An 18,050-nucleotide genomic window follows, 5' to 3' on the forward strand; every position below is an offset into this window, starting at 1 on the left:
ACTTGCAATCCCTGCACTGAAGATAACAATGTAAGTGCAAGATGGAGGGATGAGCTTGGGTGCAGCTTTCCAAGTTGCCTTCCTGAAACTCCGCACCAGTGGATGGAATTTGTATTGCACATTTCTAAAACCAGATCCATAGTCCTTTCACTGCTAGAGGAAATCATAAAAAAAAATAATAAACCTGTGGGCCTTTTTTTAAAGCACTCAAGTAATAGTTGATTACTGTATTATTCAGGTTGCTATTAATCAAGAATTTATACATAATCGTAAGGCATCAAGCAAGATGGATTTAGCAATACTGGATAGCCTAATACTGCTCACATTTTGGATGGAGGACAAGGTTTTCATGAAAAGTATCTGCAGACCAGATACATGCTTTAGTACCTGGCTTCAACTTCTATTTAGAATTACTTTATTTAAATGTCACTCTTGTAACCGTTCTACAAAGGGCTACTGTAAAGCCTAGTGTAAACACAAGTCAAAATATGAATAGAGACATACAAAAGACTATGGTGACATGTTCAACAGGCATTCGAGCAGTGGTGCAAAACTAGCCATAAAATCAGACTGGATACAAATGGCATTGTTTATTCTGATAAAATTACTTGTAGTTAAAAAAATCCTATATACACACTCATTTTATTGTTAGGTTAATAAGAACTAAGATGATTTGTGATTGAAGTATGAGGTGCAATCTTAAATGATACTGCAGCCAGTTCTGTGTTATTCCACTACAAATTTTTGGCAATCTCCTAGTTCAAATAGTATTAACAGATCATAATGGGAGGGGTGTTACTTTGCTTGTTTCTTTGGGTTTTTGAAAATCATTGTAATCCAGAAGATGTCCTTCAAGTAGCTTCATATTGCTACAACTCATAGTAAAGACCAGGTTTGAGTTGTTTCAGGAGAAAATACAGAAAGATGAAATTAAGACAGCCACAACTTACCCACTCAGAAAAAAGCACAAGAATCACACGACATCATTACCTGCAGTTTGTTACTTTACATGTAATGTCAAAAGGTTCTTCCAAATTTACGGTGTCTGGTATTGTCTCCAAAGAAAGCCTTACATCGCCATAACCAGGAGCCTGAGAAAGTACAAGAGTATATATTCTCAGATGCTGGATAGTAAAGTTGAAGTTTTTATTACTCAGGTTTTCGTTTACTGCAACGAGGTTGGAATAGAGGAATGTGAAGAAAGAAGATTGGCTCTTTGTGTTTTTGATTTTTACCCAGGACACAGCAGTGCTCCATCCACTACTGATGACCACCTTCTTGATAGATTTAACAATTAATTAGACAAGGATGATCTTTATTACTAAGTTTTTCATATAGTTCCCATCCTTAAAGTTTGAATACCCATACACAGTTTCCAAAAAGATCAGCTTCATTCTAAGACCTGTAGGCAGGTAACAAAAAAAGGACAATATAAGTATCATTTTCCTGCATAAACCGACCACTATTCCACATCCTAAGAAAGAAAAGATTGGTCATTTCCCCTGTCATTTCAGTCCACCAAGCCTCTGGCAAAATAAGTAATTGCCACCAATCAGAAAGTCGCATGATATGAACAGTTGTCAACTACCCAATTCTGTCAACAGCCGAACACATTTCATTTGGTCAACTAACATATATGTGGTATCCTTGTTACTACCAACCACAGCTGATTCAAGATCATAACATGCAACTAAAAAACTAGATTTTCAATCCCTGCAATGACAGGTGGTAAGAAAAAAAACAAGGGAAAAATTTGTCCTGCCTGCCTAAGTTGTGACATATGTGACAGGGATGCTGTACTAAAAGTTACATTTACAGCTTCATTAAAAGATATACCCAAAGAGATCCAGAAAGCCAGTGACTGACAGGCTGGGTACAGGCTTTGCTCATACACAGTTCATTACAGACTGAAGACAGATGAGATTTTAGAAAGCATATTAAATTGGACATTAGTGTGAGTAAAGGCATGTTAAACTGATGGAGACTTCAGACCAGGCAATCAACGTAAATACAGAACCTTTCAAGAAGAAGTAATTAACCAGAACTGGAAAAAGGCTGCATTTTCAGCTGCGTTAGGTGACAGGAAGAAATCGACTTGAAAACTTATACCTAGTTCCCTAAACAATGCGTAGTTTTCCACAACATTAGTTTCTTCTTTTAAGAGAGAGATACTGTAAGAAAAAAAAACAACCCACCCAAACCAACCCTCCCCCACAAAAAACAACCCCAAAACAAACCAACAAAAACAACCAGCAATAAAAGCAGTATTTTATAGAGTAAGAAAGATTAGCAGCAATTTACCAAATCAAGACAAGGATCGGAGCAGATGAGAAGGCCTAAACCAGTACATATCTGTTGGCCTTAACAATAGGAGGAACATAGTTTTCATCAAAAAAATGAGATAATTGCTCAGAGTATGGAATCAGCTAGACAATTCATTGCTTGTGCTACTCAAGAATAATGTTAACATTACTTGGACTAGTCCTAGTCTAGTCCTGGACTGAATGCCTATGAGCAGGTGAACCACCCTTGGCACGCTGTGGACATGTATCTGCCTCATGTAACATTGCCCCCCAAAAGAATGGTAGTGGAGAATTCCAAGACCGCTCCACCAAAACCCCCAAATTATGGTAGGAAATTATCCAGTTACTTGTTTCAAGAGTGCACTCCTGATCTGAACCAAACAATGACAGAGGGGCACAGTACAGGTAAAATTCTAGACCTATGGGGGAAACAACAGTTGTAAGACTAGTAAATGGATTAGGAGGAAAATGATGGAAGGTGAAAGTTGCCTAGAAATGAAATAATCTGATAGCACTTAAAAGATGACAAGATGAGAGGGAGCTGCACTGCAGCTCAAAGGGGAAAAAAACCCCAAACCTGTTTCCTGCTTTCCCAAAGACAAATGTTGGTCAAAGTACACAAAATAGCTCATGTTTCTCTCTTAATCACTAGCACAAAACAATGACAGATGACTAAAACTAATCCTGGAATGTGGAAGTGTGTGAAATCACCAGTGTTTCAACTGCGATTCTCAAAGGTTCAACAAGAAGGGATGCCGAATGAGAGAATACTGATTTAGAGAGAGGAGGTAGGGGGAAATCTGTCTTTAAAGAGAAGTGATAAGAAAGATCAGTTGAAAATGAGATAGTTTGTTAGTTTAAAAACAGGCAACAAGTTTCAAATTAACAGGAATAACTAAGTTTAGAGAAAAGGGCAGTTTCTAATTTGATGGGGTTATTCAAATACTTAATACCTCGATCAAAAACAAAGAGAAGTTTTAGCAACTTAGCCATGAATTTCTAGGATCCAAATTTGCTTGCCTAGTTCCAAGACATAGTGATTTACATATAGAATTGCTTGATTTACTAGATAATGGGGGCAGGGAGAAAGACAGAGCAGAGGCAGAAATCCAGTTACAAGCTTTGTAAACTTAGACTAAGATTCAATTGTCAAAGCTTTTTGCACTTCTCTTCTGTATTACACCATCCTCAATTCAAAAGATGCAATTCAGGTTTAGGTATTAAAGTAGACAGCCTATGCAGCTGACTTAAGCAAGCTAGTTATTATGACTTAGTAATTATGACTTAAAATTCATGAAAAATTCCTAAATCAGAATAGAATAGATTCAATCAAAACTGTGGACATGAAAGGTAAGTCGTATTATCCTACAGTCAAAAATTGTTAATCAAAATGAAAATGTCTGTATGAATTAGGGAGCAGACTTCTGTGTCAACAGTTGGCTACTTAAAGGAGTTCTTTTGTCAGTTTGTTGCCAAGAAGTCAATTTTACTCTAATCAGTGTATTTTGCTACTTAAGTTACTTGATTCCAGCAATTCGATCCATTGAGTTATGTTGTTCAGTGCTGTGAAAAAGAAAGAGGCAATATTATGTTGCCATTCACATGACCAAGAATACTTTTTGTTCAGCTACAGTCCCTCAGAATAGTGTTTTTTCCACACTTCACTGACCAAATGTATTTAATAAGTTTCTCAAATATATATATAAACATGTGAATTCAGTATGAGGTCCAGAAAGCAAGTTGCCTTGCCAAGTTAAACTGGTGCTTAAGTTAAACTTACCATTCTTTGGAGCTGGCTAGTTTGCAGCCTTCCTCGTTCACCCAGATTAGTTTTCCATACTATGTCTAGTTTACCAATCACTGTTACACCTTTTATTACTCCAGCTTTCTCTGCAAATTCTTGCTTTGGTTTTAGGCAATATAAATATTGACGTGTATCCATAGGTTGTAAATAAGTTCTTGAGCCAAAAGTAGACTCACTAAAAGGAAAAAAAAGAAAAAAAGGTCCTAATTATAACAGTTATTTTTAAGACGACTTAGGAAACCAACCTTTTTGCCGATCTCTCACCAGTCTTACTCTGTGTGTGTCTATATTTTATTTATGGCAAAACACATAGAGTATTTTTGTTTCCACAACAGAAAACAATTCTAGAACTTATGGAGCATCAAGGATCAAGGTGGAAAAAAAATCCCCAAAACTATCCATCTGAGCCAGAGAGAACGAAGTGGAAATCCATTTTGCTAAATTTAATACCTGGTATCTTGGGTATCTTAGCATTTAAGCACAAGTCTGGTGATTTTACTTCTGCTATTTGGTTCCCTCCCAGTAAATCTCAGTGTCCTGAGTCTAAGATTCCCATTCAGGAACCATGACAGCAGCTGCAAACACAGTTAAGGACAATGCTCCAGTATGTGGTAGGTAAACCCTTCAACAGACAAGGAGAAGACAGAATTTTCACTTCAGCCCCCACTGCAAAAGCACCCAAATACCACCTGCTCCAAAAACTCCAAAAAACAACTGCAACAGTTAACTTCTACCCAGGCATCACAAGCTTTTGTATCCACAACAGTTTATTGAACACAGTAGACAATTCTTCTGGTATGTGGTATTTTACTGACACTAAATGACATTTAATTTATTTCAGCATGACAATTATTTCATATTTTAAGATCCTATAAAGGCATTCACTGATTCATCTTGACTGCTGCCTTGCTAGATCTTGATGTGAACAATTGCAAAGAGTTACCAGTCTACTAGAAGGAAGCAATGACAAGTCAGATGGTCCTGTATGGCTAAATATGTATACACAGATCAAGACAGAACTAGATGTGGGCTAAATTTCATATAGTAGATACTGAAGTAGTTTGTTTTCATGCTACCATGTCATCCACGTTACAAATTATTTGAGGATAATTTGTATTTGAGGATTAAGATGAGGATTTCTCTACTAGGTAGAATTTCAAAGTTTTAAGAATGGTTTCTATAAAAGAAAACCATAACAGCTTGTCTACTTGGTACATAACAGGAATTTGATTTTTTCATCAAGCAAAGTAGTACAGTCCTTCTATTTCAGACAACTCACTAACTGTAATGCTTATATTTCACGAAACCACAATATAAAGAGTTTCAAATTCAAAATATCCTGAATCTGAACATACCTTTCCCCTCCTGTGTCAACTGTGTTCAGTTCTGCCACATTGTACATCATAGATGGTTCTAAAGAAACCTTCTCCATAAACATTGGAGAGGTAGTGATATTCTGAATCTGAGCTTCTAGAAACACTTCATCTGTCTGGAAAAAACAGAAGTGCAAGTTCATGAAAATGTGATTAGTGCTATTAAAAAGCGTAGACAGTCCTATTGTTAAAAAAAATACTAGTCACATGTGTTTAGTTCATGCCTGCAAATCAAATTAATTAATGCAAGAAAAAACCTTAATCCCAGTAACAATAGGAGCAAAAGTGTTAGTCAACAGGTATCTCGCCAAACAATGGATGTGGGATAACTTCACCATGTTCTAGCTATTGCTTATATGTAATGCATCAGATCATCACTTCCCAAGATTTTCATCAAAACTCAATAGCAACCCAAGTTTTAATCCAAATTATTAAAAAGAAAACAATATAGTGGCAAGGAATTACAGTGCACAACAACATGCCAAGCCAGATTACTAGTGCATCAAGCTGTATAAAAAAAAATTAAAGTAAGACTGTGTTTTTCTTTAACTGAAGTAAAATAGTTCAGGTGCATGCTTTGAGATTTTATGATTATTCCAACACATTGATGTACTGGCTAAAAAGCAAAAACCAGCCTCATCTCTTACTCAGCTGCATCATGCCAATGGTTACCAAAATTATATGCATCCAACAATTTAACTGGTGCTTTACCTTCAAAACAGCCTATAAGACATATCTGTTAAATGAAGCTAATGCCTGAAGATGGCATATATGAGGACCACTTCTAGTACAGGAAAGAAAGCTACAGACTGTTAAACTTCAGAAGCTGAAAAACCATGGAACTAAAGGTGGTTTCGCCTCACTGCTTCTGTGGCATTGCAGATGAGTGAAGTCACTTTGCAGCTCTAAAATCTCAGGATAGCGTAATTATAGAAAGCTCACTCTGTTAGAGATATGAGCCCCTGAAAGTGAAAAACAAAACCAAAAAAAGTGCCAATTTTTTTTTTTTTTTTTTTTTTTAAATGGGGGGGTGTATGTGTACCAAATCTGATTTACAGGAGTTACTGATTCAGGCAGTTTGACTAGATGATTGTTGTAGGTCCCTTTAAACTAAATATTCTATTCTATAAAGTCAGTATGAAGCAGTATTTTATTATGATAGAAAAAGAAGTATTTTTATGGGGAAGGTGGAAGGAAGTTTACAGCTTCTTTTTAATCATTGTAAATAAATTATTTCATTATACAAATGGAGTCCTGCTTGTGAATTACAAAATAAAAATGGGTCAAAATAGTCAAAATATTTTTAGGCTCAAAAGGCATTGCTTTAGGAGAAATACAGAATGGTACTGTAAATATTTGTTGTGTCTTATAAACATGTTAAACACAAAGCAGATGATAATATATATATATGTGTATATATATATATATAGTAATGAAAACTGTGCCAGCTCCATGGGTTACGGACAGACCTCACACCTGCAGAAGGAGCTGGAAATAACTCCAACTAATACATGACTCTCAGTAATCATTACTACTAGCACCTGACTGTCACACAAATTGATGTGATTTATATCCCATAAATCCATTGCTGAAAGTGTCCATTTACCCAAATTTAGTTGTTTTCAATGCAGCAACCATAGGCAGAAATTTAGAAAAAGCTAATTTGAAAGGGATAAGAAAAAACAAGCAGCATAATGAAAAAGCAAGTTAGTCTTGTGTTATTCCTAAGTTGGTTTAGTATCACATTTTAAAAATAAATAAATAATTGCTTCAGATGAATGCAGTTTATTTAAATACAAGGCACACCTTAAAAAGAAATCAGATTGCAGAAATACTGTACTAACTCATCAGCTGTCACATGCAGTTAAAAGTTGGAAAGTGCAGTTTCCAGCTAGCGAAAGGAAGGAAGAACATCCAATTGCTGCTCTCTCCTCAAACCCACCGTCTCCACCAATCAGATGTGAAAAGTTCTGTCACAGCTTACACAAGCAGTGCTGTAGGAAAACCTACATTTCTCTGGGTCAAATGCAGGAAAATTTTAGAAGGGATTAACTCCCATTTTCAAACAATGCTTCTAGGCAAATTTTGGTGAGATATTTTACGGGAGGACCCCCATAAGTAAGAGTCTGTAATAATCAACTTTTGGTTTCAACAATGGGCATTAAAGAAAGAGTTAACCATTTAAATGATTAGCTGCACATAAAGATGAGAAAACATGAGTTCATGATACGCAGAACAAACACTGCTTTTCCATTATGTTTTTAAAAGAATGTCAACAACAAGCACAGAGACAGATAAGCAATTAAAAAAGCATACATATTATAAAAAAAATAAAAATTACCACAGAACTGAGGTCACTCTAATGGGAAAATAAAAAAAGAATACATTAGAGAAATTAGGGTTAAATGTTAAAGAAAAAGGAGGCTAACTTTCAAACAAAATGCATTTCTGCATTTTTTTGCACCATCTAAACAAGATAGCATTAGTAAGACAGAAACGTAAATAAAAATGGATGCAAACAAGGATGACAACTACATTTCTAATAAGTTATAGCTAGTATGGTTATGTGGTTTACTAGCTTTGCTTCAGAACCAATCCAAAGTAGAGCCTAAGGCACACGAGTCACAGATAAGATATGGTAGAACAAACTGACACCCAAAAAAGAGTTAGTTTTTAAGTAAGTTTAAAGTTTGTCCTGAATTTAGACCCATGCAATGGTTGCACATGAAATGGGAAAACAGTCCTTATGATTTTACAGATAATTTGAAGTATCCACATGTATAAGGACTCAAAATAATAATAATGTGGTAATGTTTTCTAGCAAAGCTACAATACTGCATCTTATAATAAAATCTGGCATAACATAACCAGGAAAAAATCTTTTTTGAATATCAGTCATTCAAAAAAACGAAAGTTTAATTGCACCCTTTGTTTTCCTAAGTGTCTGTGTATTTGTCTCCCTATGTATGTTTGCAGGAACAGAACTTATTTTACATAACCTTTTCCAAGGCACACCAAAATCAGTGAAAGATTTTATATAGACCAGGGCAGGTAATTCAATCTAGGACTGCAGCAGGTTGAGACAACGGGAATGTGTTCTATGCACAAATTTCAGTGATCAACTTGATTTGGATGCTACTGCAATATGAGCAACAAGCAAGAAAATTAAAGTTCAGCATCATTCCTTTAGAAAAAAATGAAATTACGGATTATAATTTCTAGCAGAAAATAATTTTAGTCACAGACTTTATGAACAGGTAACATCACATCTCTAATATTAGTGATAACAGTTTAACTGGTTAGTCAACCTTTGAAGACTAATAACTGACACACACGAATTTAATTTTTTTTCCCCTTCTCCCAAGGATAACAATCTTTCTTACTATTCAGGATGAAGGTTTTGGTGCTTTGACAGCAATATAATACCACATACAGCATCTAAACAAAGACTTATTTCTATTCTTTGCTAATTGTATTTGACTTCTGTGGCCACAACACATAGAAGAACTTTACATACTTTCAGAAATTAAATATGAATAGTACTCTATCAGTGTGCTAGGCAAATTAAAATTGATCAGATAATCCAAAATCTTAAAAAAAAAAAAAAAAATCATAATTAGTCATATGGATACTATGGTAATGGGAGTTGCATAAATTCCTGAACAGGAAGAACAAAGGCATCAAAGCAGCCTTTAAAAATGTTTACACAGTGGGGTAGGTGACAAAACAAAACAAACAAAAAGACCCACAAATACAGACACTGAAGTTTCTCATAGATCTTTATCATGAGGAATCGGTGGCTAATCAAAAATTAATTTTCTTAAGTCCCTTATCAAGGCCAGTCAGTAAAAGAATTTTGTAAGGAAAGGATATTTTTTACCTATATCAAAACTTCTGACCAGAATTTACCTTAAAGAGGTTTTACTTCCATTATTCCCATTCATTATGAAGTGTTTCAGCACAAAATAAAATTTACACATGAAGTATGGAGAGACAGCAACATTTAATTTATCTGTTCCTCTTTCCCCTAACACATATTTTCTATCTGAAAGAATTTTGTTTGTTCCCAGAGGAATTACTTAGTTTCTTAGAATTATTTTTGTTCTTAAATCACAGCAGGAGACATTTCCAGACATTCCCATTTATGGATAATACTAGTTCTATAAAGCACTTGACCAGTGGTATGTGCTTATGTTCTGACCCTACTTAGATATCTCACGCCTGGTCAACCTCAGGATTGAAGCCTGCGGCCTAGATACATGTACCAAGATATTTTTAGGAAAATGTTTTTCTCTTTTCCTCAGAACTATGATATTTACATCACTTATGACCTATGCCTTGATTTATCCTTCCTCTAAATAAATTACAGGCTGTATATTAAATGTCTCATAATTTACATGCTATTCATTCACAGCAGAGAGAAAAACTTTACGGAAAGTTTCCTGCACAATTCTGAACAAGACAGATCTTTGCATCTGGAATCCTCATTTGTACAGCAGAAATTCTTATCTGTTATTTTTCCCTGCTGTTTTCTTTATCGATATTGATGTCAAGGAGGGAAAGAAATACACCTGACACACCTCTACAGCCATAATCTTGCATGATGAACCCCAGGTGTGACTATGATGGAGATAATTAATAATTAATAACAAGAGATTTGGTGACTCTTTTCTACAAGCAAATTCATAGCACATCTATTTGCTGAGTTAAGAACAAACACGAGAGCAAGATATTTTCTACTTAGCTTAACAAAGTTCTTTTTCAAACTGCCAAAATTCCATGTATTTTGCTTCTCCTCTCACTGACACTTCAGTCTTTTATCTCCAAACTACTGCAACATAAAACCCCTACAGTTTCACTTTACCTTTTAAGGTATTTCAAACTGTTTAAAAATATGAATGAAGGTTTTAGACCAAATGACTAGTGTAATAGCTGACCACATTTCAGGGATTACGGAAGAAGTTTAATACTCATAATGGAAGTTCTCAATGTACTCTGCAAGTATCAGTCTGAACTTTGTGCAAATAATACAGAGTACTGTGCTTACAAAATTAGGCTACTTGCTCAGTGTCACAAAGGACGTAAGTGATAATGATGGAAACAAATGTCCTAACTTCTTATGTAATGAGATAATGATGGAAACCAATGTGGAATATTGTGGAAGTTCATATCCTACAACAAACCTACATAACGCTTGCATTGACAGGGAATGTATGTCTACAAATAAAATGAACGCTGCATGCAATTTTTAAGACTTTCTACTATCTGTGCCACCTTCAGTCAAAGTTCTTTTCATAAACAGCCAAAGTCAAATGTCTATGTATGCCCAAATAAACACAAAAGGCACATATAATACCATTTAGTTTTGAAGCACCGTGTGTAACTGCCACAAACCTAAAAAGTAACATTTTCCCAAAGTAAGTAAGACCCTTCCGTTCAATAATTTACATTTCTCTAACCTGGTAGATTATTATCTCCCTTGTGAACAATTAATCACCCTTACAGTAAGTACTCTATCAGCCTAAATATAGGAGCAATAACTGAAAGTATTTGAGTTTATGGGAAAGCGGAAAATATGCAAAATTGGCAATTACATTAAGGTGTGACATCTGCTGTAGTTACCATCTCTTTCCCCCCTTCATCAAAAGTGCATTTGTTTTTAAACTAAATGATATAAACCCACCACCTAATTTTTTCCCTTTAAAACTGATGGTCTTTCTCAGAAAGGTGTACTTAAGAAGCTCTTTGAATTTAATCTAACCACCTAATGTGAAATAATAAACCCAGCACACCAAAACAAACCCAGATACATGTAGCTCTCACCTCAGCATTGTAGAATTTGGTTTTCACATCTAGTGGTTTAAGAACCTGAATGAAATGGAAAAAAGACAGATTGACAATTGGTTTCTCAGACAACTTCAGCATAAACTGTTTATAAGTGCCAAGATCTTTACTAAAGTGTTATTTTTCATTTTGACCTTACATAAAACAGGTGTATAATGAAATATATGACATAATCAGCTAAAACCTCATAGTTCAGCATATACACTTGCTGCTTCTTATTTGCACGCTTGATTGCTTTGCTGCTAAGCAGTTTTCTCAGATTGAAAACAAATACTCCTCCACCTAAGCACTGGCCTCGTTCAAAACTAGACAAATCCAGTGCACTAAGTAGATCTATGCCTTCAAAGCAACACTACATCCATCTTATATCCTGAAGGGGTCTGCACTTGTTTTCAGGAATGAGCAAGAACAATTTGCAAGTCCTTCAGTGTTCTGCAGCAAAAGTTGCTGAGGGCTTCTCTAAAAACAGAGAACTATTCATATGATTAGCTTAAGCAACAAACCATTATTAGGCTTCACTTTCTTCTAGAAAACACAGCTATTATAATCAATAACAAACTCAATAAACCTCTTTAATCGCATGAGAATATATCAGCAAGAGTAAACAATTTGATGATATAAAAGGTGATACTAAAGCATTGGTTCTTAACTGCTTGAATTTTGTACATAAAGCCACTACAGTTAACACATTCAAATATGAAATAAATATACACTGATGTAACAGAAAGAAATAATCTTCAATTATAAGGAAAATTTTCAATTATCTTGCTGAAGACATTTATGTCCCTTTATTTATGGAAAATTTTCCTTGTTTGCATGTAAGTGCAGTGCATCCTGAGACACCCCTAAAGTTTCAAGTTGTGAACAATTTTTTTAGCCCTGAAGAATTCAAGATTAAAAAGTACTCTTCACAGAGATTTTTGCATTATAACAGGCGTAATGCTCAACTCTTTCAAGTAATCATAACCATCTCTAACGAGAAAAAAAGAAGCCAAAAATTTAATTTAGGTTTTTTTTGGTAGAGTGTTTTTTCCCACCAAATATTTTGCTTCAGTGAGCTTCTTACTCATTTCCTTAAATGCTGATATTTTCTCTCTTTGATAAAGAAAATCTTTCCGTTCATTCCAGTAAATTTCACGTGGCATTTCAGTAAAAATAAAATAATTATTGTGAGGTTCACACATGCCCTCCCCTCAAACCCAAACAATAACCAAACCCTAGAAAGAATCATTCCTTTTCCGTATAAACATCATGGTGTTAATTACTCACAGGAAGCTCTGGAACAAAAAGGTACTCTACATCAGCACCGAACTACGTATAATGGTTGCAAAAGAAGCTGTTTAACTGTAACACCAGCCCAACCTAAAAGATCCTAGAATCTGTCAAAGAGAAGATGGTGGGGGTTTTCTTGTTATAAAACGGTGGGGCCTCAAACACCAGCAGCCAGCAATTTTTCGTTGTAAAGGCCTTGTTGAGTTTTCTGTAACACTTCTTGCTGTTTGTTCTCAGATATTCTAGCTGTTGTCTCCATGTCAAATTAAAAAAAAAACCCAAAAAACCCACAACCAAAATTACTCAGTGTTTTCTCATAATGAATCAGAGAGTTTTTACAAAATGGTGTTAAAATGTATACGTACTTTTTGAGAAGCTTTTATGCTTCCTTCTTTGAAGGAAGAGTTTCAAATGTGACACATAACTGGCCTTATCTATTTTGACATTAAAGTTGCCTGTGCTGGATTCAGCTAAAAACCAGAAATTACAATATGCATGCAGACCCCTGAAAAATGTGCACAAGTAAGCGTCCATATCAAATCTAAAGGAGACAAAGTGACACATCGAACAAGGCTCTGGCAGTAATGAAAGTAGGGATGGGAGAGGAGATGTGAACTGGAAATGTATATGCGTACATTAGTGATTAGAGAAAGCCTAGAGGGGACAGAGGTACAGAACACTGAAATCCTGGGGGGACAAAAAATGGAAAAATGGAAAGTTTCACACAGAGGGCAAGAGAAAACACACAAAGATGAAACTCAGCTTCAATAAAGATGAAGAAACACTGCAGAGTTTCTGAGTTCAGAGAAGAGCACAACACAAAGATCGATATGAAATTACTTTCCCTAGGATTGTCTGGAAACACCTTTGGTTAATCAATACCTGCCATTTCAAGACCCACAAGTACTAAGAGCAGTCTTTTGTAGCGTATGGCAATTCAGTCTTCTAAAGACTGAAATGTTTTTTTTCTGAAATATATAGAATACTATAGAGTACTATAAAAAAGCAAAACGAAATCACCTGCAACTTGCAAAAAGATACAGGTCCCAGTTATATAATGCTCCTGTATTGTCAGACACGAGAGTATCTAAAAATGTATTCAGTAAAGCATGTCACCTAATCCTTCATTCTACAGGAAACACCCACAATTATCCAAATCTCAGTATATTTTGCTAAAAAATAAACACCCATTAAATACACAAATAAAATGGACTTTCCTGCCAGAACTGCTCCACAGACAACAATAATTTCCTGCTTTCTTCAGTTACTCTAATCTCAAGTCTTGAAGTTTGTGAAGTGGAACAAAAGGTTGCAACTCTGTCTATTACTTATTAGTCAGATCTAATTCATTAGACTTCTTTTCTTAGTTTCCTTTAAACACCCAGCCACTAAATTTCAATATAAGAAATGTTACCCACACTAGAAGAAAAATCAGAATTTTACCATCTAACCTCTAAGGTTAAAATGTGTCAAGGAATGAACAATACTTGTTCTCTTTTTCCATTTAAAAATAATCATAATGCTGGCTGCTATAAAAAGTTGTGGTTTGTTTTTTTTTTTAAGAGTAGATTTTTCTTTCTCATTAAATGAATAAAAATCATAGTATGTAATATTATTTCTGAAATGTTTAACTGTATAACAATTAGAAACTACTAGTTCATGTGAAGTTTACAGCAACAGTCACAGGCTTACTTTTAAAAGTCAGAACAGATTTTTAGTACGTAAAAGTGCTTTTGAAGTATCAAATACTTTAAAATGGGGGTTTTTTCCACCCACTTATTAAGAGTAGAATACTTTGTGCAATACCTGAAATTTGAAGAACTTTCTGAAGTACATCTTCTCTCCTGTCTGCGTAGTGTAACTTACTGCACAAACTAGGCTGAAAGAAACAATTTTTTAAGAAGTAATTTGAATGACACAAATTTTGTGCTTCTATCAAAGCAACAACAGAATAGCATGCATAGGCTGCAGTTTCATTTAAGCTCATTTAATCACAGAAAAATTTAAAACCTTACATGTGTGTTCCTATCTCCTTTACTTCATGATGGATCACATCATCAATGCAACAGTCAGGTTTAAGTTCTGCCACTGCAGCACTAGAAGCTGAAAGGTTCAAGCGCTGAGAACTAGTCTGAAGATCAGCCTGGGGACAGAAAACCAAAGCACTGGTTAGAACTGCATCTCATTAAAGCAATTTAAAGAATAACTTATGTTATTAAGTACTAGGTTTCACTGAGCATTATGTACCCTACATGCTTTTATACATATAATACAAATAAGTTATAATGATGAGTTATTTATTTGTCAAAGCTAAAGACAAATTTTAAAATATACATAAACAATCCAATCCTTTAATATGCATCTTATAAAATCTCTGTTTACTTTTACGTTGAGTTCCACAATGACTTCTGGAATTTATATTCTCAATGTATTATTTGTTCAGCACAAAGTAAAATACAAGTCAATGCATGCTTTACAGAGACTTGCTTTGATGACATCAGTGTAAGTGCAAGTAAGCAAATATAACTCCCAATTTTCTGGTTGTGGAAGTTTTTATTACACCAATTCTCCAGAGAAGCTTTGAATACATCAAATTTTTTTAATACAAACCTAGTTTTTCATTTTAATCTTTAAAGATTTCTATTACCATTTCTATTTTTATGTCTTATTGTTTCCAATTTCCAGGTACGTTTTCTGGATTGGAAAAAGATATTTCCGGAAGTCCATATATTTACATTAACCACACAAGATATTGTCAGAAAACATACTCTACATATTTTATTTTTTTATATATCTAGTAAGTGGATTTATCTTCACATACCTTTACCAGTATGTCCTTGACAACTTGATTACTGTCATTGTGTACACTAATGTAACTGGAAAATGTCTCTCCCAGAAATATATTTCTGTGTTACAAAAAAAAAGTTCAGTAACAGTTATTTAAAAAAAAACCAGAATATTTCACTGAAACCCCTTTAAGTTCTAATGAAAATAAATATACACACACACATACACACATACGTTTGCCATACTTCTAAAGGTTGTCCTTCTAAGACAAACAACTTCAGAAAAGAACAGATCAAGACTTCTTTTTTCTAGATAAAAATCTTAAAAGAATAAGAAGACGGCTTACAGTACCCACAAAAATCACAGTAGAAAACTCTCAGTATCACATGTGGTTTATAGTAGTGTATTACATTAATAATTCACCTACAGCTGCAAATTTCTTTCAATTTTCAATGCTTATTACATTCAGAGTCAGGCTACGGACAAGAAACATCAGGCAGCACACATTTATATATTACGTCACATTATAAATCAAGCCACAGATTATTTTTAAGATGACTGAGAATCTCATTGCATAACGATGTTCAAAAAGAAATAACAGTAATAAACACATCATCATTAAATGAATCCTAAACCTTGCATGTTATGGTTACAATAATTTGTTCTTACCCAAAATTTTGAGGCAAAGTCAGCATTTCTCCTAGCATCAAAGTTTCTGCTCCCTTTACAGTAGAAGGATCATCTTTCATGAGCTGGTTAAAGAGATTACCTGTAGAAATATCAAACTGCTAGTATCTAAACATTTGCTAAATCTAAAGCTTTGTTTACATTTAAGTTATGACATTTAATCACTTACTGCAATTTATTTCAGACATACTTCTTTTACAACCAACTTGTTTAGGGAAGAAATACACATCTATAGGCCTGCCTAGAAATTACAACTTACTTTTAGGCACTTGTGTCCAATAAATCATTCAGTATATATACTGAAGGGCACAATCCCAAACGCTAATCTCAACATTAAACTTAAAGGGAAATTCTGCCTGAGTAAAGCACGTTATATAACAGAACTAATTAACCCCACTTACTTTCTTCCTCTACTTGCTCTGTATTTCCAAACAATCCTTTTTTCTTGAATCTTTCCTTTGCCTCTTTCTTATATGTGACTTCTAGACTGCAACAGGGGAACAACCCAGGGATTTTCAACACATGACTGTACACCAAGCATAACACAATTCAAAAGCAGTGATTCTTGCAAAATAATTCTCAATTGAACATTCATGTGTTGGTTCTAATTACCAAGGCATTTTCTCCAGATAAAGATGACAGTCATACCAAACTTCCTACAATTACACATATCTCATTCACAAGCACCTTCTATCTTGTGTGTTAAATTACTCAGACTTCGAGATGATGTGTTTGCAACAACATCACCACGCTTTCAAAACTGCAGGTGAAGAGTTGTAGCGTGCACTTTGGTATCTTCCTACAGCCATTACCAAACATAAAACATACTGCTGTTTCAGATTACTGTCTATGGGAGTTATAAGACTCCTCCCATATCTAAGTCTCAGATGCTCACCTTGCATAAACTTGCTAACACACACATAATAATCAATCAGTAGAAAAGACATACCTGGCAAATCTCTTTCTTCACAAGTCACTGGAATATTAGTGAATAAAGTAGGTTTGGTTAGCCTCATCACTGCAAAAATAGAAAAATAAACCACAGGTCAATAAAAAAGGTATTTTTAAATTTTATTTTAGAAGTACAATTTTGTCTTGCTCTCCACCAAAAAAAACCCCACAACCACCAAATCTCAGTCTGAAAAAGTGTAACACTTTTTTGGATCACCTGGTCTTTTTCAAAACAACAAATTCCCTACCACTCTGAGAGCCAAGAGCTCTGGTGATGCCATTGCTCCTTCTTGCTTTATTCCTCTGATTTAATTATTTTGATATACAGTTGGGTGTAGTGGGTTGTATTGGTTCACAAGAACATGCACCTTGAATCCTGTGTTCAGTTCTGGACCCTTCACTATAAGAAAGACACTGAGGTGCTGAAGAGGGCCCAGAAAAGGGCAACGAAGCTGGAGAAGGGTCTGGAGCACAAGTCTGATGAGGAACGGCTGAGGGAACTAGGGTTGTTTAGGCTGGAGAACAGAAGGTTCAGGGGGGACCTTATTGCTCTCCACAACTACCTGAAAGGAAGTTGTAGTGAGGTGGGGATCGCTCTCTTCTCATGAGTAACAAGTGACAGGACAAGAGGTAATGGCCTCAAGGTGTGCCTGAGAAGGTTTAGACTGGATATTAGGAAAAATTTCTTCACAGAGAGGGTAATCAGGCAGTGGCACAGGCTGCCCAGGGAAGTAGTGGAATCACTGTCCCTGGAAGTGTTTGAAGACCATGCAGATGAGGCCCTCAGTGATATGGTTTAGTGGTGATCTTGGTAGTCCTGAGGTAATGGTTGGACTTGGTGATCTTAAAGGTCTTTTCCCACCTAGTTGATTCTATGATTCTATAATTATTATTCACATACAAGCCAACCCAAAGCAGCAGAAAGCTGACAGCTACCACTGAACAGTCACACCAACCTGTCCTTTTGTTTAGTAAGACGTCTGTTTAGCTCTTTTGTCAATATAATTAAATAAGCATAGTGAGACTGTA

At 35.1% G+C, this 18,050-nt stretch overlaps 1 protein-coding gene across 4 annotated transcripts in view; it reads right to left on the reverse strand.

The window, feature by feature from the left end:
* TRAPPC13 (trafficking protein particle complex 13) overlaps positions 1 to 18,050 on the reverse strand; it is a 30,515-nt gene that overhangs the window by 7,096 nt on the left and 5,369 nt on the right. Inside the window, exons 2-12 of one of the 4 annotated variants that reach the window (XM_030471150.1) lie at positions 17,020 to 17,088; positions 16,053 to 16,152; positions 15,418 to 15,502; positions 14,612 to 14,739; positions 14,403 to 14,475; positions 11,304 to 11,348; positions 7,822 to 7,839; positions 5,463 to 5,596; positions 4,084 to 4,282; positions 991 to 1,091; positions 3 to 150 (exon numbers count right to left, since the gene is read on the reverse strand). In XM_030471150.1, the coding sequence (XP_030327010.1) occupies positions 3 to 150; positions 991 to 1,091; positions 4,084 to 4,282; positions 5,463 to 5,596; positions 7,822 to 7,839; positions 11,304 to 11,348; positions 14,403 to 14,475; positions 14,612 to 14,739; positions 15,418 to 15,502; positions 16,053 to 16,152; positions 17,020 to 17,088 (1,100 nt within the window). Of the gene's footprint in view, positions 1 to 2; positions 154 to 990; positions 1,092 to 4,083; positions 4,283 to 5,462; positions 5,597 to 7,821; positions 7,840 to 11,303; positions 11,349 to 14,402; positions 14,476 to 14,611; positions 14,740 to 15,417; positions 15,503 to 16,052; positions 16,153 to 17,019; positions 17,089 to 18,050 lie in introns of all 4 variants that reach the window. The other 3 variants (XM_030471149.1, XM_030471152.1, XM_030471151.1) reach the window with 3 other exon arrangements.

This window comes from Strigops habroptila, chromosome Z (genome assembly GCF_004027225.2).
Source record: "Strigops habroptila isolate Jane chromosome Z, bStrHab1.2.pri, whole genome shotgun sequence".
NCBI classification, from domain to species: domain Eukaryota; kingdom Metazoa; phylum Chordata; class Aves; order Psittaciformes; family Psittacidae; genus Strigops; species Strigops habroptila.